At 35.9% G+C, this 22950-nt stretch overlaps 2 protein-coding genes and 1 pseudogene across 3 annotated transcripts; 1 reads left to right on the top strand and 2 right to left on the bottom strand.

The window, feature by feature from the left end:
- Positions 1-456: 456 nt before the first annotated feature.
- LOC309872885 (olfactory receptor 5W2-like) lies at positions 457-1395 on the top strand (the record flags this gene model as incomplete). Its single annotated transcript, XM_082747852.1, has 1 exon — positions 457-1395. The coding sequence occupies one exon, from the start codon at positions 457-459 to the stop codon at positions 1393-1395; it is 939 nt and encodes a 312-aa protein (XP_082603978.1).
- A 3970-nt stretch (positions 1396-5365) lies between these two features.
- On the bottom strand, positions 5366-6300 carry LOC309872896 (olfactory receptor 5I1-like; annotated as a pseudogene). Its single transcript has one exon. The product of its transcript is annotated as an olfactory receptor 5I1-like (transcript).
- Positions 6301-15066: 8766 nt separating this feature from the next.
- On the bottom strand, positions 15067-16026 carry LOC309840371 (olfactory receptor 5L1-like; the record flags this gene model as incomplete). Its single annotated transcript, XM_082682424.1, has 1 exon — positions 15067-16026. One exon carries the CDS (start codon positions 16024-16026, stop codon positions 15067-15069), a length of 960 nt encoding a protein of 319 aa, XP_082538550.1.
- Positions 16027-22950: the final 6924 nt, after the last annotated feature.

Genomic DNA, 22950 nt, shown 5'->3' with positions numbered 1-22950 from the left:
TTTATTTATTTATTTGACAGATACAGATCACAAGTAGGCAGAGAGGCAGGCAGAGAGAGAGGGGAGGAAGCAGACTTCCTGATGAGCAGAGAACCCGATGTGGGGCTCAATCCCAGGACCCTGGGATCATGACCCGAGCTGAAGGCAAAGGCTTTAACCCACTGAGCCACCCAGGTGCCCCAAATAACATGCTTTAATTTGGATGAAATTGTGCTACAAATTTTGTACAATGGTGTACAGACATAGGTAATACTATTATCAAATCAGTTATATTGATTTGGGTGTATTTCCAGGACAGTCTGGTTCACCTAAACAGCCCTGACATTGCTTGTCTCTCTTCCTAAATGTAGAAAAACAGAGAGAACCAGCAGTTTAACTACCCAGATAGTAAGTAAGATGATGTTAATCTTGGTTCCGTTTCCTTCTCTCACAAGCAGGGATTTCCAGATCTGAAAGATGGCTGTTGAGAACTGCACCGTGATTACTGACTTCCTACTCCTAGGACTCTCTAGCAGAAAGGATGTGCAACAGGGGCTCTTTGCACTCTTTCTGCTGGTTTATGGGATAACCATAATTGCCAATTTAGGGATGATCCTGCTGATCAAGCTTGACACCAGGCTCCATACGCCCATGTATTACTTCCTGAGCAATCTGTCTTTCTGCGATGTCTGCTACTCTTCCACTGTCTCTCCCAAGATGCTGGTTGACTTCTTATCTGAGCAAAAGAGGATTCCATATAATTTATGTGCAATTCAGATGTATTTTTTTGGGTTCTTTGCAGATGTGGAATGTCTCATGTTGGCTGTCATGGCTTATGACCGGTATGTCGCCATTTGTAATCCACTTCTTTACACAATCGCCATGTCCAGGAAAATCTGCATCCAGCTCGTGTCCCTTGCTTACTTTGTGGGCTTAGTGGATTCAGCAATCCACACCTGCTGCACATTCCGACTGTCATTCTGCAATTCCAATATCATCAACCACTTTTTCTGTGACATCCCACCCTTGCTAGCCCTCTCCTCTTCAGATACATCCATCAACGAGATAGTGATGTTCACTTTCATTGGTTGTGTGGTGGGGTGCAGCATCATTACTGTTCTCCTCTCCTACAGCTACATCATTGCTACCATCCTTAGAATGAACTCAGCTGAGGGGAGACGCAAAGCCTTCTCTACATGCGCCTCCCACTTGACCGCAGTGGCTATATTTCATGGCACACTCCTGTTCATGTATTTCCGACCCAGCTCCAGTTACTCAATGGACACAGACAAAATGTCCTCTGTCTTCTACACGGTGGTCATTCCTATGTTAAACCCACTCATCTACAGTTTAAGGAATAAGGATGTGAAAGGTGCCCTGAAAAAAGCAATCAGCACCAAATTATGTTCTGGGTGAAGATGTATTTTTCACCCAATGGTAATTATTTAAAGATTTTGTGAACTAAACCCAAAGTCTTTTGACACATTTTCCTGTAGTTTCACCAAGACAATTTTCTAGATGTTTGCAACTATTTATCATTGTACCTAAATTGAGTGTGAGAAGAGTCATTATTGATCTTGGTCTTGCGTTCCAGCTAAGAAAAAGTAATACCAGGTTCAATATCAGGTTGCTGGTTTGCAGAAAAACATCTTTTTTATACTTGTCTTCTCTGTTCAAGTTTCCATAACACAATGCCCTTTCCAGTATTGTTCACTAATATTTCTACTTTATGATATACAAAGCTCAGGTCCAAATGTCATTTAAAATGTTTATTAAATAAAGGTATGAGTGTCCCCTACAAAACTGATGCAAGGGAGCCTTTGCAAATTAACAATTGCTCTAGGCTTATACTCCATCCCAGAGTGCATACCAGCCTGTGGATTTCCCTTCTGACCTCACTCTGGAGAACAGATATCGCGGTGTTGACAACTGTACAGATGTTGCACAGAGAAAGTTGGGACCTGCACCTTGAATGAAGGCCACTGGAAAGACGACTTAGTCTCCCTTGATGTGTTCATAGCAATACATGAATAAAATTTTTAAAAGTTGCCTAATTTATACAGTTTAAGTTGAAAGGAAAATTAATTAACTCTATAAAATGTTCAATAAAAAAAGCAAAGAACAAAGTAATATTTATGTAGAATTTTATTTGTAATAATTGGATCTGTGAGCATCTGTGAAATAAACACAATTTTAATAATGGTCATCACTGAGTAGCTGGATGTTAGGTAATCTTGTATTTTTTTCCATAAACTTAATTGCATGTGTTGTTTGCATTGTCATTAACTAACAACTAATCCATTTATGAAAAACATAACAAAAAATTCTCAAGAGTATTCTTTTTATTTTAAGTCATTGTCAAGAAGGGCATTTTTTTTTTTTCTGGTTCCAGGGGCAGAGAGCAATGGTAGTACAAGGTTTTTCATTTAAATATTCTTCCCTATTTTTATACACTCCTTTAGTGTAAAAAAAGGGCTGAGTGTACTTCAGAATATCATAAGAATTAAATAACACATTTAAATGGTGTAATATTCAGCAAGTTATTAGTCTTCCTGACTAATTGAACAGAATTTTAAGACAAATCAAAGTATATCATTACCTATTGAGTATTTTACTTTACAATTTATTTGTTGTTCATAGACTATACCATTTTTCAGGACCTCTCCATCACTGTCCAAATCCCTTCCTATCACAATGTACTTTATTGAAATTGTATTAAATATATTCCTATCTGTAAAGATTAAACCTATCCATGTTATAGAAAATTGGATTCACTGGCCAGCTTTCATATATGCGTAAGAACAGTAGATATTTGTTTGTCTTTATAGTTTCTTTTAAAGATTTTAATTTAATAGCCTTTACACATGATCAGGAAACCAGGATTTTGTTTTGTTTTGTTTTTGTTTGTGCTTTATTTTCATTTTTAAAAAACAGTAAAGATGAGAGAAAATTTAAGATAAGAACAGGAATTCAAAGGGAGATAGAAATGGTTCACATCTATATACTATCATTTACTTGTTAGCTACATGACCATAGATTACTAGTCCTGTTAACACTCAGTGTACTCATCTCTTTAACATGACTTTAATATATATATTTTATATATATATAAAATAATTGGGTATATATCTATTTGTCTGAGGAATGATAATGGAGTTTCTAACATTCTAACATCATTCAGAGCCAACCAACTCCCTCTCAGGAACTAAACTCTGGTCCTGAAAGAAAATATGGCATATTCATGGCATCCTGTCATGAAATGGTGTCTCCAGGATCCATTGTCATTCACTTTAGAGCCCATTCATTCAGATTCCAGTTGTACATTGTAACCTCGGGTCCTCTTGGAGCTCTTTGCCCAGCCGCACTGGGACTTGTTTTTCCTGATGCTTCCTTTACTCCTGGTTGGAGCTGAGCAAAGACTTCTTCACTGCTACCCATGCTGGCCCGCACCCTTCCCATGTCCAGTCTAGATACCTGAAACTGTACTTCTGATCTGTCTCTGAGCCCACATTACCAATAAATAAGTTTAGATAATTAATCTCAGAATACCTATGTGTTACCTCTGTGTCCCTATCCCAAGGACGACAGCTGAAACAGAATGTTGTTGGAGGAGGTCGTGGAGAGAATGTGATCACTGGTCAACCTGTAAGCTGGACCCAAGGAATCAGAGGATCCTCACCCATCCCCTGGCCTTGGAATGTACATTCTGCCCACCAGTCCCACAGTTTGAAGTGTTCAAAAGGCATAGCCTTGAGAGATCAATGTGCTGTTGAGAGGACCTAGATGATATACATGACTGAACCCCAGTTGAGCCTCTGTATAAACTTCTAGGATTCTGGAGTGAAGATCTGCTCATTTAATGACTGTCCAAGATAAACTTCATATGTAAGTTCATTACACCTGCCACCTACCAATCTAGAGGGGTCTGCCTCTTTCTTCCATCTCTCCTCAGCCTCTGTGAGGTGGGTGTGTGGGTGATGTTCTGAACCAACTTACACTTAACAACAAAGGAACAAATATCCATCTGTTGTGATGAACCCATTCACTGTGGTAAACGTTTTCTCCTCAGTATTTAAGATGAAACACTTGCTTCTCATTGACATAAAGCTGCCATTCTACTCTTCCCTATTGACAGCCCCGTTGACCAGAGCTGTAACTCAGTACTGAGCTGTATGGACAAAAACCTACTTTTAAAGATAATTTCCACTGCAGTGAATAGAATTGTGATTTTGGTTTATAACACAGCCTGCATTTTCACTGACAGATGGATTTTCTCTCTAATTTACTCTGTCCCACTATCCAATCTTACCTTTAGTTTAGCCCTTTCTTTAGGCTTTCTGCCACACCTTGTCTGTTGGGTCATGTCCTAGCAGCCCACCTGTGATCCCACCATCAGTTGGCTTCTGATCCCATCTCTTGCTGTCAGAGGATAACCTCCCAAGAAAGTTTGCTTACCAATTAAGAGATCTCAAACTGAACCTATTCTTGAGGGACCAGTTTATTAGCCAGACTTTAATTTTGGTGATTTTACAAATTGTTTTTAAATAAGTCGTCATACTGACAATATTTTGCAGTAGTCACATGTATATACAGTACCATTCTAGAGAAAGAAAGAAACAAACAAAAAACTGCAAGAGAAATAGTTATAAGTATATAATCTAAATTAAAAACAATCAATAACAAATATACTCATGTTTATTTCATAAAAATTTACTCAGTATCTACACTGGAGAAAATACTGTGATAAAGAGGCAATGCATCAAATGAGGGACAATAATTAATGAAAGGTCTAGTAGAGGGACAAAACACAGACATATACAACTACAAGATTAGATAGAAAATTCTAAGAGTCTTAAAAGTAGCACACTTAAGATTCTAGTGAAGTTTGGGATGTGACTTACCATTTATAATTGAATTGAATTGGTATAAAAATCATATGGTAATTAAAATTTGAGGAAGAATTTTTTTTAGAGAGAATATAATTAGACTGCCAAGCTACAGTGCACACGTATTTATATGGAAATAAAAATTAATTGAAAAATGTTTTCAGTAAATTGCATTTATTTTCTTTCACAAAAAAAAGAGTTGTGGTAGTTTAATGGCTTAGTCAATATTGAGAATAATTGCAATACATTTAGGATGGGAGAGAAAAGGAATAAAAATATGAAATATAGACATTAGGCAAAGGGTAAATCTATTCCTGGAATATATATTTAAAATGTCAACTTTAAAATAATAAAGAGATAGACATAATACAGGTAATGTGACAGACTCTGATGTCATTCTGTAGTTGAGACTTCATTAGCCATAGATTTGGGGAACAATCATTTTAAACTGACTTTTCCTGACATTGCTGAAAAGTTGTCAGGCTCAGTTTCATTCTTCCTTAAGAAAACAATTTTCGGCTGATCATTTTCCTTAAGGATTTTGACATCTTTGTTCCTTAGACTGTAAATTAGGGGATTCAACATAGGTATAATCAATGTGTAGAACACAGAGGTCACTTTGTCAATATCCAGTGAATGACCAGTGCTAGGGCGCAAATAAATAAAAATGAGAGTGCCATGGTAGATCGTGACTATGGTCAGATGGGAGGCACAAGTGGAAAACCCTTTTCTTCTTCCTTCAGCAGAACCTGTTTTAAGAATAGCTGCTATGATGCAGACATAAGAGAGAAGGACTGCTAGAAGACAGATAGCCTCCACCAAACCAGCGAAGACTACCAGAATAATGTCATGCATGTAGGTATCAGTACAGGACAGAGAGAAGAGTGGGGAGATATCACAGAAGAAATGGTTAATTTCTTTGGAGCAGAAAGACAGATGAAAGGTATTAGTAGTGTGAATAATTGAGCTCATGGTACCTCCCAAAAATGCTCCAAGGGCAAGCTGGCAGCAAATCTTCTGGGACATAATAACTGTATAAAGCAGTGGGTTGCAGATTGCTATGTACCGGTCATAAGCCATGACAGCCAAGAGGAAAGATTCTGTGTCAACCAAAGAGCAGAAAAAATATAATTGTGCAGCACAGCCCTTATAAGAAATGTTTTTTTTTTTTATCAGAAACCAAGTCCACAAGTAATTTGGGGGCAATTACGGAAGAGTAGCATGCATCTACAAATGACAATACACAGAGGAAAAAGTACATCGGAGTGTGCAAGTGGGAACTAGTTGTGATTAATAACATCATCCCCAAATTCCCCATGAGAGTAACAGAGTAGATAAAAAGAAACACAGCAAAAAGAATCCTCCAAAGTTCTGGATGGTCACTAAATCCCAAGAGGAAAAAAACAGTCTTCACAGTGTGGTTCCCAATCTCCATCCTCTGCAGTGCCCTTGGACTTCTGAAGTTGTGGCACAGCAATGATGGCAATATTAATAGCCACCTCAGCATTCACTAAAAAATAAGAACTAAAACAGTCAACATAGATACAAGAGGAATTCCGCATCCACTTGGGCATCCTGGTAATAGTTAGGCATATCTACTGCTAGGATAGAATTATACATTGCAGATTTTCAGATTTTAAATTTTTTAAAAGATTTTAATTATTTAAGAGAGAGAAAGAGAGAGAAAGGGATAATGAGAGAGAGCATGAGCAGCAGGAAGAAGCAGAGGGAAGGAGGGAAAGCAGACTCCCTATTGAGCAGGGAGCCAAAGGCAGGGCTCAATTCTAGGACACTGGGATCATGACCTGAGCCAAAAGCAGATGCTCAATTGACGGAGTCACCCAAGTTCCCCAGATTTTCAACTTTTTATTAAATTGACAATGCATCAGTTGTGTTGCTTTAAACTATTGTTTTCCATAGAGACACCACCATCAAATGAGTTGCTAAACTCCAGTTTTATCAACTTCCTAATCTTCCACCAATGTCAAGTAATGTTGGTTAGCCACATGGTTATATAACAAACTGAATAAATAGCCTCTATCCCCACTTGTGTTGTTTTTATTTTCACAAGAGACAGCATTACTGGTCCAGGTGAACTCCCATTTAGGTAGAGGAGCAGAAGTTATACATTTCTCACCTTAAGATGTGGTTTCACCTCTGAGGAACCAAAGAACTCCTATGAGTTGTTCGAAATCCACTGACAAAAGAGAAAGGAGAAAGGTTCTGCATTAGTTATAAAAGTCACTGAATCCCAGCTCTGTTGCTCAGAAGTTGTGAGACCTCAGTCAGGCCAAAGAACCACTGAGTTTCAGTCCGTCATCTATGAGAGTGTTAGTACCTTTCCCATCAAAATGCAAGTGTTAAATGAATGTCCTACAGATTCAATCTCCTCACCATCTTGTCCTTTTGTGGTTCTAAAGCTGGCAGCATAGCAATTCTGAGTCAATCCAGACATCTGTTTTATTTTTCTGGTATTCAAGCTATGGATTAAAACTGGAGAAATCCTCATGCCCACAAATGTGTTAAATTCAATCCAGGCAATGAGAAGATGATATCCAGGAATGTTTCCATACCCTCCGCAGTGAAAAATTGTAAAAGATGTTGAAAAAACCTCATCTACCTACTTTACCTTTCTGCCTTTCGTTGTCTTTGCTCTAGTTTAGAAAGTTGTTGGACAACCAATAGCAACACTAGTGGTACGTGTCTACAAGTATGCACACTTAATCCAGTGAGATAATTGATTCCCCTCCCTCCTGTGGAAAAAGCCAATTTTCTATCTATGTGCATGTTTATTTGTGAATTCTTGTTCTATAATTCTTTGGATTATCTTTTGTACCAGTTGGAACAGTTGAATGAATTAATGAATAAATGAAGTAAAATCACTGACATGGTTTCATCTTATATTTGTATAAAAGTTAGACATATATATTGTATATATGGTTGAATAAATTGTTCTTTACTATTGCATATCACACATGGTTGCATAAATTGTTCTTTACTTTAGCATATCACACACAACTATTTTTCTCCTTTAATCACTATTATAAACCTTCATAATTCATCCTAGGTATCATTCTGCAACCTTCTTCTCACTGCTAGAAGACTTCTGTCTCATAGAGAAAAATATCAGGTAACAAATAAGTATGTGTTTAACTTTCTCATCAAGTCATCATATAGACATTTAGGCTCATCAGTGACCTCCTCTCTCCCTTCCTTTCCATCCCTCCTCTATGAAGTAAATCCTTTCTTTTTTTTTTTTAAGATTTTATTTATTTATTTGACACAGAGAGAGAGAGAGAGAGAGAGAGAGTGAGATTGCGCACAAGTAGGCAGAGAGGCAGGCAGAAAGAAAGGGGAAATCAGGCTCCCCGCTGAGCAGAGAGCTCGATGTGGGGCTCGATCCCAGAACCCTGAGATCATGACCTAAGCCAAATGCAGAGGCTTAACCTACTGACCCACCCAGGTGCCACGAGGTTAATCCTTGCAACTATGCACCTAATTCTGACTATATCAGCTAATACATTTATACTATTACTACTAATGTCTCCTTCATAAACTTGCAGCATGTACCATTGAAGTCAATCTCACCATTAAAAATATTACTCTGTATCTATTTCTATTTATTCTCTTTTATTTTATGCCAAAATTTTCTTACAGACATCTACACTGATTTCCACTTTCTCACTTCAGCCTACTGATATAGGATTTTTATGCCAACAACTTAAAACCCTTTTTGTTTCAATCCCAAACTATACCCTCACTGTCAAATCCAAAGATTTTTTTGTTAGGTAGTGAACTTTATTTCTCTACTCCATGTGAGAGCTTTGGCCTCTCCTTTCTTCTCAAAACCCCATTCACTTATGGCTTCTATATACCTCTCTTGATTTCAGTACTAATGTCGATATACCCCTACTCAGCCTCCTTCATACATCGTGGCACTTTCCTAGGGCTTCATTCTCAACCTGCTTCTCTCCTCACCATAAATACTTTCCTTACATTTTCTGCACCTTTTCTTACAATACTAGGTATGCAGTGATAAGTTTCCATATACCCATTCCAAAGCATCTGTCCAACTAAAGTGAACTATCAAATAAGCATGTGTACGTTTCAGCATGCTTAAAACAAAATTTAATTACTATTGCTTCCTACAACTTATGCCTTTTCTATGATCCCTATCTTGGTATTCATCTCTATCACCTCCATTGCTAGTCCAAATAAGAAACAACCTCTACCTCAAAACCAAACAAGAGCCATTGATTCAATCTGTGAAATGTGGCAAATATCCAATGTCTCCTTCTTGTCATCACATCCCATTATTTAATGTCATCCCTCATTTCCCTCAATTCGAACCTCTCAATTGGCCTCATTCTCTCCAATTCCCATATGATTTCCAAACATGATCTAAAATGTATCCATAAACTACTGTAAGAGTCACCTGTATAAAACAGATTTTGTAAGGTATTTCCTTCTTCTTAAACCCTTAAATTATTCCCTGTTCCTTACAAGCTCAGTATTAAAATACACTCAGTTTTCATATATATTCCCATTTTTATCTCCTATATTCCATCTTACTCCAAATACTTTGTCTTAAAAAAAGTGTTAATTGGAGAAAGAAGCATCTCAGATTTACTAGTCAACTATTTGGAAATCTCCTTTCCTGAAATATATATGGCATCCTCCTTAGAAAATATCAACTCTCATTGAGTGACAGCCCATCTGTTCCTGTCTACGAATATGAGAGGCAAAATTGTAGATCGACCTAAAAGTAGAACAATGGCCACTGCTAGCAAGGCAAAAGGAAAAAAAAATATGTATATATACACACATATGTGTGTGTGTGTGTGTGTGTGTGTGTGTATAGAGAGAGAGAGAGAGTCAGTGGCTAGAGAGGCAAAGGTGGATGAAAATGTTTCTTTGTTGTGCCATTCATTTTTTTTGCAAATTATGAAAAATGATTATCAAAAAGTAGGCATGAAAGAAAGAGGCTCCTCTTGAGGACAATCCTTAAGCTTGGGTTCTGAGCCATAGAGAACAACCACTTTTTTGTTGAAGTTATTTTCTACCAAATATTTTGTTTCTACTTTTCTTGTTTTTTTTTTTTTCTTTTAAAGATTTTATTTATTTGTTTGTCAGAGAGAGAGAGAAAACAGAAGCACAGAGAGCTGCAGGCAGAACAGGCAGAGCAGGGAGAGGGAGAAGCAGGCTCCCTGTTGGGCAAGGATCCTGATGTTGGACTCGATCCTAGGACTTGGGATCATGACCTGAGCGGAAGGCAGCCACTTAATCTGAGTCAACCAGGCATCCCAAATCCTTAATCTCTAATCATAGAAGTAGAGGTACCGAAAAAATCCATTTATATAGAGAATATTTACTTGTATTAATCTTTCAACGATGTCATATGCTTTAAGACCAAAAAAGGTTTTCAGAATTGAAACATGAAATATGAAAGTCAAGGGAACAATAGAAGAGGAAAGGAATACAAGATAAAAAATTAAGAAGAGTCCGAAGAGGAGTCAAATATATCTGTTCTTCTATGTAACTGGCAGGTGAGAATGAGAATGAACTCCAAAAGTGTTTAGAAAAATTATCTATTCCTGTAGTCACTTCTCTATAGTAAGCCCTAGTCCCTACCTTTGTAAACCATTTTTTTTTCTGTTCCCTCAAATCCACTCCCTTAATCCTACCCCAGTCCTCTGTTCATATCAACACACAGGATAAATGATATGATAGACAAATTGGGTGAGCCTTTATTTTATATCCCAGTCTGCTTTACTTAAAAAAAAAAATAATAGGCAATGAACCCTGTGTTTATAGTTAGATTTCTAATCTGAGTCCAATAATACTAAAGATTGTCTTAAAACTATCATCCATTAAATGTGTTTTTTTGTTGGTGGTGGTGTGTTTGTTGGATATGCCTTGAGAATTAAAACCTGTGTTATGCTGGGCACATGTATTCTCAAAACATCAGTTTCCTGCATGTAAAATAAATAATTATAGGATGAGCACTTAGAATCTTGCCCAACTCTGAGATCCCAGGATTATGTGAAGAGCATTTACCAGATTACTATCTTTCATTTACCTTCTTAAGAGACTGTTGTCCGCATCAATTCATTTTTCACTTGAAAAACTCAGTGTTGACGCTAAATATTTAAAAAACTAACCCATTGCAACATTTTACATAATCCATTTGAGCAGTTCTTTTGTTTTCATAAAAGAAACCTGTGCCTCCCTTAGGAAGGTAGTGGTTCCTCAAGATAATGTGGGACCTTTTATATTTGCCTAGAGTCTTTTGAGGTTAGCATCCAGAGTTCACCTAGGATCCCGCAAACTCACAATCTGATATGAAAATCCCAGTGGGAAAAGATACATGAACAATTAAACAGTTCTATGAGGAACTGATTAAAACAAAATGAAACAATGCAATATGTTTTTATACATCTTGAGAATGTCTCAAAGAAAAATCTATTTTTAGTTTTGAAATGGTAGCTTATTATATACAAAACAAAATTGTATTATTTGTTGTCTAATTTGATTTAACCAGCTTAGAGCAATTTATCAAACTATCAGAGTAGTATTCTATGTGATAGGATAATAGAATAACTAGAAAGAAGCAAAAATATATCTATCTGGCTGTTGAGAATTAGAATACCTTGAAAATCAAACGTCAGTGGAAAACCAAGTATGAATGAAGTTAATCACTTGATATGTGCTATGTGTGGTTCTGTTACACATGAAATTCTGGCCATCCAAGGCCAGCATAGATCAGAGAATATTTCTTTAACAAATACATCTATTAGGTACAACTGACTTGGGTCAGTTGAAGAACATGCAACTCTTCATCTCACAGTCATGAGTTTGAGCCCCATGTTGGGAGTAGAGATTCCTTAAATAAATAAACTTTAAAAAGTACATATAATCTGTGAATTTGTATGCCAGATGGCAAAACAGAAAAGAGGATAATTTGCACTACACATTTAAGAAGTTTGTCAGGTACAGAATAGTGAATGAGAGAAGGTAAAAGAAATAACATAAACAATTGCATAAAGATTGGAAAGTGTGTGGCATAATGGCAGACCTGAAAATGAAATTTAGAGAAAATGTGTTGCCTCCTGGAGAGAGATAAAGCGAGGTGTGTGTGTGTGTGTGTGTGTGTGTTTGGTATACCTTCACTAAAAGTGCCAAGGTGGAGAAACTCTATTCCAGTTGGAGGACCAAAGGAGAAAGAGGTTTACTTTACCTTCATCTTAAAATTCAAAGTCCCTTGTGTGATGTGGGAAATTTACTCCACTTAGAACATTTGAAAAGCAATACAGAGCCATATTTTCATCAAACTCACAATGTAGCTCTACTCTATTCGTCAATATTTATTCATTTATTAAAATAAATAATGCGTAGCTGTCTTTGTTGGAATATTTTTAAATAACTCTTGCCCTCAAAGATGTCTTTTTTTCCTTTTTATAAATTAACATATATTTTTTTTTTCCCAGGGGGTAAATGTCTGTGAATCATCTGTCTCACACAATTCACAGCACTCAGCATAGCACATACCCTCCTCAATGACCATATCAAACACGTCTTTCTTTCTTTTGAAAGATTTTATTTATTTATTTGACAGACAGGGATCACAAGCAGGCAGAGAGGCAGACAGAGAGAGGAGGGAAGCAGCTCCCTGCTGAGCAGAGAACCTGTTTCAGGGCTTGATCCCAGGACCCTGAGATCATGACCTGAGCCTAAGGCAGAGGCTTAATTAACTTCTTGAGCCACCCACGCGCTCCTCAAAGATGTTTTTTTAAGAAACATTAGGGAGAATGAATTTCATAAGCCAGGTTTTTGCAGTTATTTTGTTATTGTGTTTAAGTTCAGTGATAACCCTGAAGCTGGCAGCTTATCTCCAGTTTATATTTAAGAGACTCGAGGTTAAGCTAGTTTAACTATCTTCCTCAAAATCACTCTTTAAGCTCTGAGCCTGAACCCAGCTATTTAAAAATCCAATGTCCATCATACTTCATTAAAGCATCAAGGACCTATGTTACTTTAAATAACCCATCCCAATAAAAATATAAACAATAACAAATATAAATGAAATCCTAAGAATGTAAGAAAACAAAGTGTTAACATTGCAAGGATACAGGAAAAATAAATCATACTTTGGTCTTTAAAAGGTGGGTGTGTTGTTTGAAAATGGATCTTTATATATATATCAAGTTCTAATACATGGAACCTGTAAATGCCACCTTATTTGGAGGAAGGGTGTTTACATGTGATTAGGGTAAGGATCTGGATATCGGGAGATTATTTTAGATTATCTGGGTGCTGTATATGCCTTCACAGATGATCTTATACAAGAGAAGGAGACTAGGGGCACCTTGGTGACTCAGTCAATTAAGTGTCTGCCTTTGGCTCAGGTCATGATCCCAGGGTCCAGGTATGGAGCCTCATGTCTGGCTCCTTGCCCAGTAGGGAGCCTCTTTCTTCCTCTCCTTCTGCCTTTCCCCCTATTGTTCTCTCTCTCTGTCAAATAAGTAAATAAAATCTGAAAAAAAAACAAAAAAAAGTAAAAAGGAGGCTATTCCACACACACACACATACACACATACACACACACGCGTGCGCGTGGGTGTATGTGCAAGAAAGATAGGAAAAATAAAGAGTAGAGAAGTTTGAAGATGCCAGTCTTGAAGACTGAAATAATACAACCACAAGTCAAAGAATGCCTGTGGTCTCCACAAACTGCAAGAGATAAGGGAAAGTGTTGTCCCTGACAACCTCCTGTGGGAGTATGGCTCAGCTGACACCTTAATTTTGGCCCAGTGACACTGATTTCAAATTTCTGCCCTTAGAACTGTAAGAGAATAAAGTCTATTGTAGTAAGCCAACAAATGCATAGTATTTCTTTAGAAGCTATAGGAAATCAATGCAATCAATAGGTTTAGAATACAATAGGCTTAAAAATATAGTAAATGACTAAAATAGTATCAGGCAAAACAAAACAAAAATAACTAACAAAACCCCAGAAATTTAAGAAAAGTAAACCATCAAATACATGATCTACTCATTTATTAAGAAATAAGATAGAGGGGTGCCTGGGTGGCTCAGTGGGTTAAGCCGCTGCCTTCGGCTCAGGTCATGATCTCAGGGTCCTGGGATCGAGGACCACATCAGGCTCTCTGCTCAGCAGGGAGCCTGCTTCCCTCTCTCTCTCTCTGCCTGCCTCTCTGTCTACTTGTGATCTCTCCCTGTCAAATAAATAAATAAAAATCTTAAAAAAAAAGAAATAAGATAGAATAGAGAACAAAAGGTAAAACTAAGAGTAGTAATAGTAAGATCAGCAAATACATTATTAATCACTTATAATATACCATATATAGTGGCAAGAATTTAAGATACATCATTTAATTTTCATGCAAATCTCATTAGAAAATTAGAGTAAACCAAAAGGTTTACTTGTAGACCAAAAGTTCTTTTTTTGTTATTTATTTTTTTATTGAAGTATACTCAACATACAATGTTATATTAATTTTAGGGGTACAATGTCATTATTTGACAATTCCTGTGCATTACACAGTGTTCACCTTGGGAAGTGTGGTTATCATCTGTCACCATACAACATTATTACAACATTATTATCTATATTTCCTTTGCTGTACTTTTCATCCCTGTGACTTATTTATTTTATAACTAGAAGTTTGTGCTTCTTAATCCCCCTGAAAGAAGTTTTAAAAGTCTTAAACTTATAATATTGCAAAGGTAAAAATAACTAAAGAGTGGATAAAAATACACATAAAATTACTCACTTTTTATTAAAAAACATAGGATATCAGACAGATGTACATTCATTCCATGTAAAAAAATGAAATTAATTAAGTTAAAAAAGGTTACATGCTCTAATGATGATGAAAAGACATGTCTATTGATGTGTACTTTGTGAGAAATGTAATGGTTTTCTCAAAGTAAGATATCGAGTCTAACAATACCACACCAACCAATTCAAAGAAATTAGACATTGAAGAAGAACAGAAAATGCAACAAGTGCATTTGAATTATCCATAAGAGATAACATGGTTTAATAAGATAAGCAACTGGAAAGCAAGAAGCATGCTTAGGCCCCCAGGTCATAAAATCCTTCCCTACTTTACTTTTTGTTCACATCCACTCAAAATCAGCCACTCATTAAAAGTCTCTGATGAATCTCTGAGTCTAGTTAAGAAAATAATTTTTTAAAAGGTAATCTAAATCCCAGTACTTTCTTGAGAGCTGCTTTCACATCCTTGTTCCTCAAGCTGTAGATGAGGGGGTTCAGCATGGGAATCACTATGGTATAGAACACCGTGGCCACTTTGTCAGTATCCACACTGTTGATAGAACTGGGCCGGCAATAAATAAAAAGAATAGTTGCATGGAAGACAAGGATGGCTGTGAGGTGGGAGGCACAGGTGGAAAAGGCTTTGTGCCTTCCCTCTGCAGAGCGCATCCTCAGGATGGTGATGAGAATCAGCAAGTAGGAGGTGAAGATGATCACAATGGTGATGATCTCATTGGCAGTGGCCACAATGAACACCGTGAGTTCATTAACAGAGACATCAGAGCAAGCAAGTGATAAGAGAGGGGGTAGATCACAAAAGAAGTGATTAATCACATTTGTTCTATAGGATGGGATCTCAAGAGCTAAACACAAGTGGATCAGAGAACACACCATCCCCCAGAGGTAGCAGCAGGAAACCAGCTCCATACAGAGATTCTGGGACATAGTGACAGTGTACAGCAGTGGGTTGCAGATGGCCACAAAGCGGTCATAGGCCATCACAGCCAGCAGGAAGACCTCAGTGATTGCAAAGGAACAAAATAAATAGAATTGCACCATGCATCCCAGGAAGGAGATGGCTTTGTCCCTGTATAAGATATTGGACAGCATCTTTGGCACGATGATCGTGGAGTAGCAAAAATCCACAAAGGACAAGTGGCTGAGGAAAAAGTACATGGGAGTGTGAAGTTGAGAGCTGACCTGAATTACTGCAATCATGCCTAGATTTCCCCAAACTGTGACTCCATAGATGAGAAGGAACAGCAGGAAGAGGAAGACGTTCAGCTCAGGGGCATCTGTTAATCCAAGAAGGATGAACTCTGTCATGGAGGTGCAGTTCTCCTCCTTAATTTCTGCCATGTCTCAGCCTTAGGATAACAAACGTTAAATTTGTGTTTCTTCTAAAAAGGGAGTAAAAACAGATTAATAATAATTAGAAAAATATAGCATTGATAGCAAATATTGTACTTATAAGAATCAACAAAAACAGTGTTGTCAAATACTTCAAAATGTTAAATGTCTCAGTAGATCCCACTGATCAAAACTGATTCTAGCATCAACAAAAGCATTTAAAAAAAAAGTATTAAAAAAACTTAAACGATTCCAACATTTACCATAATACATCAAGATGATTAACTAAGTTTGATTATTTGATCAAGTTTAAAATAGAGTCAATGATTTTCAAAGCCACACAGAAATGTTCCTCTGTTCTCTGAAAACCCTTAAGAAGCTTGGGCAGCACAGTAGCACCTACTGTGATTCTATAAAACATATACTTTTTTTTTTTCATTGAGTCTTTCAGGAACATATATTTGAAGCAAAGTTTTTTTTAAAATTCCATCTTTAGGGAGTATGATAAATTTTTTGAGTTCTTCAGCTCACAAAACACTTATAAATTTCAAATTATGAGCCAAGAGGTTTAAAATATAGGCTAAAAATGAAAATTTTACACCAAACTAACAGAGTGGTTTAATCAATTATCACAGCAATAATCTACAACAATAAAGTCTTAATCCTGAGAACAATAAAAACTATATATTTTTATGAGAGATTTCATTCTTAATGAGTTAGAGAAATATTTCATCACCTTAGTAAAATTATGAAAAACTAATCAAACTCTACATTTCAGTATTGTTAATAATCTTAAAGTGGAAAATGTTAATGATCAACAATAGAGCAATTATTAAATTACAATGGGTCATATCTAGGAGAGAAAATTATCATGCTGGTGGTTAATTTTTTTTAGAAAAAGAAATGAGATACCAAATAGTCTACTTGGTGTACATATGTAGATGTAGATAAAGATGTACATAGAGAGGTATGAATACATCAAATAGGTCTGTTACCAATACCTATGATTTGGCCATACTGAAATATTCATCTTTTACCCACACCAAAGAGAGGTGCCCGAAAACTGTCTCAAGTTCTCTAAGCAGTTGGCTGGGAAAAGTGGTTATTTAGTCTACTCAGTACAGTGGGATCTAGCACTGAGAACTCTCTTTAAAGAAAAGGCCAATAGACAGGGAGGGACTCTATTCTCTGCCCTCCCTTCTAAAGAGCAGGAGGAGTATACGTGTGACCTCTAACACGCAAGTGTTAAAATAAATAAAATAAAAATTGAGTGAAGACGTTCTGGACTAGAAGAATAACTTGGTATTTTCTCCATATAGTGAACTATCTTTAAAGAAGTAGAAGCATATCACTTTCCTGAAGTCATGTTTTTTTTTCATTATCCAGTCCAGAATAGAGATAAACCAAAACCAAAACCAAAACAAAACAAAGTACCTGAGTTATTTGCGGGCTTCCCAGTTAAACAGGAAAGCCAACTTGTTAAATTTTTTTCTGAATGTTCTAAGCTGTTGATAAGAAATTATTTCATGTCAACTTCTAAACAACTCCAAAAGAATCCATCTCATTTTCTGAGCAGAGTGAGTTCCCAGGTCTTGACTGTCTGTGGACAGTGTGGTGGGCAGGTGACTGCAACCCTCAGCATTAGCATGACAATGAAGGAGGCTCTCCATGATCACAAATGCTTGATTTCATCACAGAAACTGGTCTGAAAAAAAAAAAATGTTAACAAGAAACAGAAAGAGAATGAACGAAGAGGATTACCATTTGCTTATTGTATTCTTTCATACACATTTTGATGTTACAAAGAAAATTGTTCTAAATTCACCATTAAGTGTTTCTAAATACTAAAACACAAAAAGCCTTTCAAATAGTAATTGCACAGGAATCTTATTATTATCTAATTAAAAGATAGATGAGTTCGATACATGTTTAAAATAATTGTTGACAGGGAACATAAATTCACGTTTATTTTCAAGTAACCAGAATCTAGCTCTAGCTTACAGGCCCGAGTAATAGACATTTTCTCCCTGGTGCAGAAGATGTTAAGACATGTAGAGCAGACTGAGACTTATCCTGTAATTTAAGCTCCCGGGAATTGGGCTCTTTAGGCCCCCAAACAATTACTGATCCCTATGGTATAACAAAATATATAAAACTTAAAGTGAGAGTATGTTTCGTGTAACCTACCTAATAATTAATCTTTATGACATATCATCAGGAAATCTATTTTTTAAATTATCCCAACTTGGGAAACGACTGTTTAAAGCCAAATATGCCCCCTCCCACCCTTCATGGTGTTATGTGATATTATATCGAAGTGTCATATGTGTGGGACACAGCTATAAGGCCATGAGGAAATAGCATGAGTATTTCTTCCTTTCTAATATCATGATAGAATCCATTAGTTTCTTCCTGTAAGGCATAGTGACAAATATCATATCAGAATTCCTTAAAATACCATAAAATTAAAGATGCTGCTGGTCAGAAAACTCTAGATCACACTTATTGAGTCTTTGCTAGATGTTGGAAACTATTCTAAATATTATACAAGTATTAATTTCTGTTAGTGTCCTAGTAACCATCCAGGAAACAGTTCTGGGTTTCATGCCTATCTTACAAAGAAGAGGATTGAGATACAGACAGTGGCTTCTTGGATCACCTCAAAATAAATGGCCAATAAAAGCACATATGGTTTCACTTATTTGTGGAGCATAACAAATAGCATGGAGGACATGGGGAGTTAGAGAGGAGAAGGGAGTTGGGGGAAATTGGAAGGGGAGGTGAACCATGAGAGACTATGGACTCTGAAAAACAATCTGAGGATTTTGAAGGGGTGGGGGGTGGGAGTTTGGGGTACTAGGTGGTGGGTATTATAAAGGGCACGAATTGCATGGAGCACTGGGTGTGGTGAAAAATAATGAATACTGTTATGCTGAAAATAAAAAATAAATTAAAAAAAAAAAAAAAAAAAAAAAAAAAAAGCAACTACAGCCCTCTGGTTTTTCCAGTCATAGGAATGTATGAAAAAAAGAAGAAACCAGAGAAATTTCTGAGGTTGCATTTTTTTTTTTTTTTCAGTGCATGTCCAATGCTGGAAGCCACTGAAGGGACTACATCAATTCTCTCTTCTAGATGTGTTCTTCTTCTGACTATAATATCATTCTAGGCCACAGGATTCTATTTGTTTGTGTGTATCACTGGCTGTACACATACATTTTTAAGGTATATGTAGTCAACAAATAATCTTGAGTAAATAAATTTACACACTCTCAACTACCACATAATATAGTCCTAAAATCACTGTGTCAAAGATAACACCCAAGTTGGAGGAGACATTTCCTTTGGTTCTCCATTCCCAAATCACCTCTCATAATCAACAAAACAGAAGACAAATTCTCTCCACCTATCTTTTTTTGTGTTGCCCCATGAGTAGAAATCCATGGGCCAAAAGAAAGAGCTGTGATTATTGGTGCTCTTAAGGCCATTTTTCATATTTTAGTTCCTCATTCAGGGCACCTGCAACACATGACATGCATTTCTTCCTTTTTCCATTTTACACAATTTCTGTTTCAGGTTACAACTTCTACCAAGTTGTAGAAGTTAAATATTTGCCTTACTTGGTTTTCTAAATATTTGCTAAATATTTGCCTTACTTGGATTTCAATGTTCCATTAGTAAGTGTTTTTTATATATTATGGGCACACATCCTTTCTCAGTTATAGAACTTGCACTTTTTGCTCCCAAATTTAAGTCTATGGTCTGTTTTGAGCTAATGTCTGTGCATGCTGTGAGGTAAGTTGAAATTTATCTTTTTTTCATATGACTAACCAGTTGTTCATTGCCATTTATTGAAAAGACTGTCCATCTCCAGGAGACTGCCTCAGTAGGTTCTCAGAATCAGTCAACCATAAATCTGTTTACTTTTAGACCCTCAATTCTATTATGCTTTAGGATATGCTCACCATATGCCAGTACCAAGTATAATATTTTTTAAATTTCAGTTTCTCAGTAGTCTTTTGTTATTCATTTCTAAGCACTAAAATATTTTGACGTGTTCAAGAACTTATTTTCTTAGTGTTACATTGGTATTTTATTGTTTACTGTGAAGAAATAAGATTATTTTGAAATACTGATGCTATATGTTGTGATCATGGTGAATTTGATTATACTCATAGTTCTAAAATGTGCACACACATATGTGGATGTGTGTAGATTGCTTAGAATTTTCTTCATAGATCATGTATAATGTGAATAAAATCAGGTTTACTTTATATCTGGGTGACTGGTGGACTGATTGGTTTGTTAATCTATATATTTGTCTTTCCATGTATAGTTATCAATCTATTAACACCTCAGTCTGTCTGTGAGACAGACATGGGCTCTTGCCAGGGGTGGGGCTGGCTTTTCTGGCTTTCACCCTTTTTTTTCCAAGGAGCTGGCCTGCTACCATGGCAGCTCCGGGACTCCAGCCTCAACTTGGCGTTGCTCTGCTGCATCTTGACCTTTCAATCTGTCTGTGAGTGCTGAGAGTAGACATCCTACATAGATTGAAATAATTTCTTCTATTTCTCCTTACTGCTAAATTTTATCTTGAATGGGTGCTGGTTGGTTCCAAATAATTTTTCTGCATCTATAATGTGGCCATGTGATTTTGTTGCCTTTAATTGTATGTAAGTGATGTATTACATTGTTTTTCATATGTTAAACCAACCTTGCATTTCTGGGATAAATCTCACTTGGTCATGGTTATTTATCTTTTTATATGTTTTAATGCATTTGTTTTATTTCATGACTGGATATAATATTTTTTGAGAATTCTTGTGTTTATATTCATGAGGGATATTAGTTTGCATTTTCTTCCTCATTTTGTCTTTGGCTTTGGTATGCTGGAATACCAGGATAACTGCATGAACTGGAAAGAACATCATGTCCTCTGTCATCTAAATGAGGTAATTAAAAATTGATGCTACTGTTTATAACCCTGAAACTAATAATACATTATATGTTAATTTAAAAATAAACATAATTATACTATTGTTATATACTTATTTAGTGAAAACAACTCAGTCAAAGACAACTATCATATGCTCTCTCTGTTAAGAGGAATTTGAGAGGCAGGGCAGGGGGGACTGGCACATAGGGAGGGAAAAAATGAAATAAGATGAGATCAGGAGGGAGACAAACCATAAGAGACTCTTGATCTCAGGAAACAAACGGAGGGTTTCTGAGGAGTGTCAGGATAAGGATAGGGTAGTTGGTTTATGGACATTGGGAAGGGTATGTGCTATGGTAAGTACTATGAAATGTGTAATCCTGATGATTCACAGACCTGTACCCCTGGGGCAAATAGTACATTATATTTTAATTAAAGAAAAATGAAAACAAAAGGTGAAGCCATCTGTGCCTGGACATTGGTAGGGGGAAGGAGGGAATTTTTTTTTTAATGTTTCCCATCTTTTTTTTTTAATTTTTTAAAATTTATTTTCAGCATAACAGTATTCATTGTTTTTTGTACCACACCCAGTGCTCCATGCAATCCATGCCCTCTATAGAAATCAAATTTATTGTTACATGTCTATTCAGACTTTCTATTTCTTTGTCAATTTTGATAAATTGATCTTTTACAATTTTTTTATGTATCATCTAACTTGACTAAATTTTTGGCATAAAATTTTCTATACTATTCATTATACTCATTTTAATTTACTCAAGATTACTTTCCTCAATGATTGTGGTAATTTGTTCCTTGTTTTTTGTTTTTTGGGTTTTTTTGCATAGTAATTCTAGCTAAAATTTTGTCAATTATATTAATCTTTTCACAGTACAAACTTATTGGTCTGGTCTGTTCATCTTCTTACTTTATTGGCTTGTGCTCTAGTCATTATTTCTTTCCTTTGTTGTTGTTTCTTCTTCTTCTTCTTCTTCTTCTTCTTCTTCTTCTTCTTCTACTTTAATTTCTTGATGTGGAAGCTAAGTTTCTAGTTTTAAGAGTTTTCTTCTTTTCTAATATAGTTATTTGAAGACCTAAATTTCCTTGTAAACCCTGGGAAGTACCTATTAAAATTCCATAGTTTAGTTTTCATTTTCATCATTGATTTCAAACAGGAGCACTATAATCTTTGTTTCTTCTCTACAGTGTTCCAGTTAAGCACAAATAAATTAAGTGATAATGTATAAAGGAAGGCAATTTCATATATGTGAATATATATGATTATATAAAATATTGTAGGATATAATTATATATATAAATTTCTGAAATAAAGTTGTTTTAATTTCTTAGTGTATTTTTAAAATCATATAACCATTAAAATTGTTTCATGAACCAATATAAAATTATTATGCAGGTTTTATTTTATGGTAAGCAAAATAGTGAGTAGTTTTTCTCTCAATAATTTTCTGAACTAATTTGGGAGTTATTAAAAAAACAAATAATATAGGTCAAAGAATATATAAGTAATCCAAATAAAATTAATGATAGAAGAAAGGCAAATATTGGGTCATAAAAATTTTTGAAAATTAGAAACTCATATCTATTTGGCTATTTCATAATAAATATTACTAGTACTAGAAAAAAAATTAATCCTTCCTAATAAACACAATAATCTAATTTTGATTACTTATCTGTTTAGGTTATCATTAAAAATGACAAGTAATTTAAAACATTTAAGGGGCAGCTGTGTGGCTCAGTTGGTTAAACATCGGATTCTTGATTTTGGCTCAGGTGTTGATCTCAGGGTCATGGAATTGAGCTTTACATGGGCTCTGAACTCTCTCTTCCTCTCCCTTTGCCCTCTCCTGTCTGCACTCTCTCTTTCTCTCTAAAATAAATAAGTAAAATACTTTAAAAAATAAAATAATATTTAAGAAAAGCAAATGGCTCTCAATATTTACAAGAAATCTATTCAATAATTATATGAAGACTGCCTAGGGAGT

Source organism: Mustela nivalis (genome assembly GCF_964662115.1).
Source record: "Mustela nivalis genome assembly, chromosome: 9".
NCBI lineage: Eukaryota > Metazoa > Chordata > Mammalia > Carnivora > Mustelidae > Mustela > Mustela nivalis.
The sequence above is the reverse complement of the archived record's forward strand: the minus strand, read 5'-3'. Positions and strand labels throughout refer to the sequence as shown.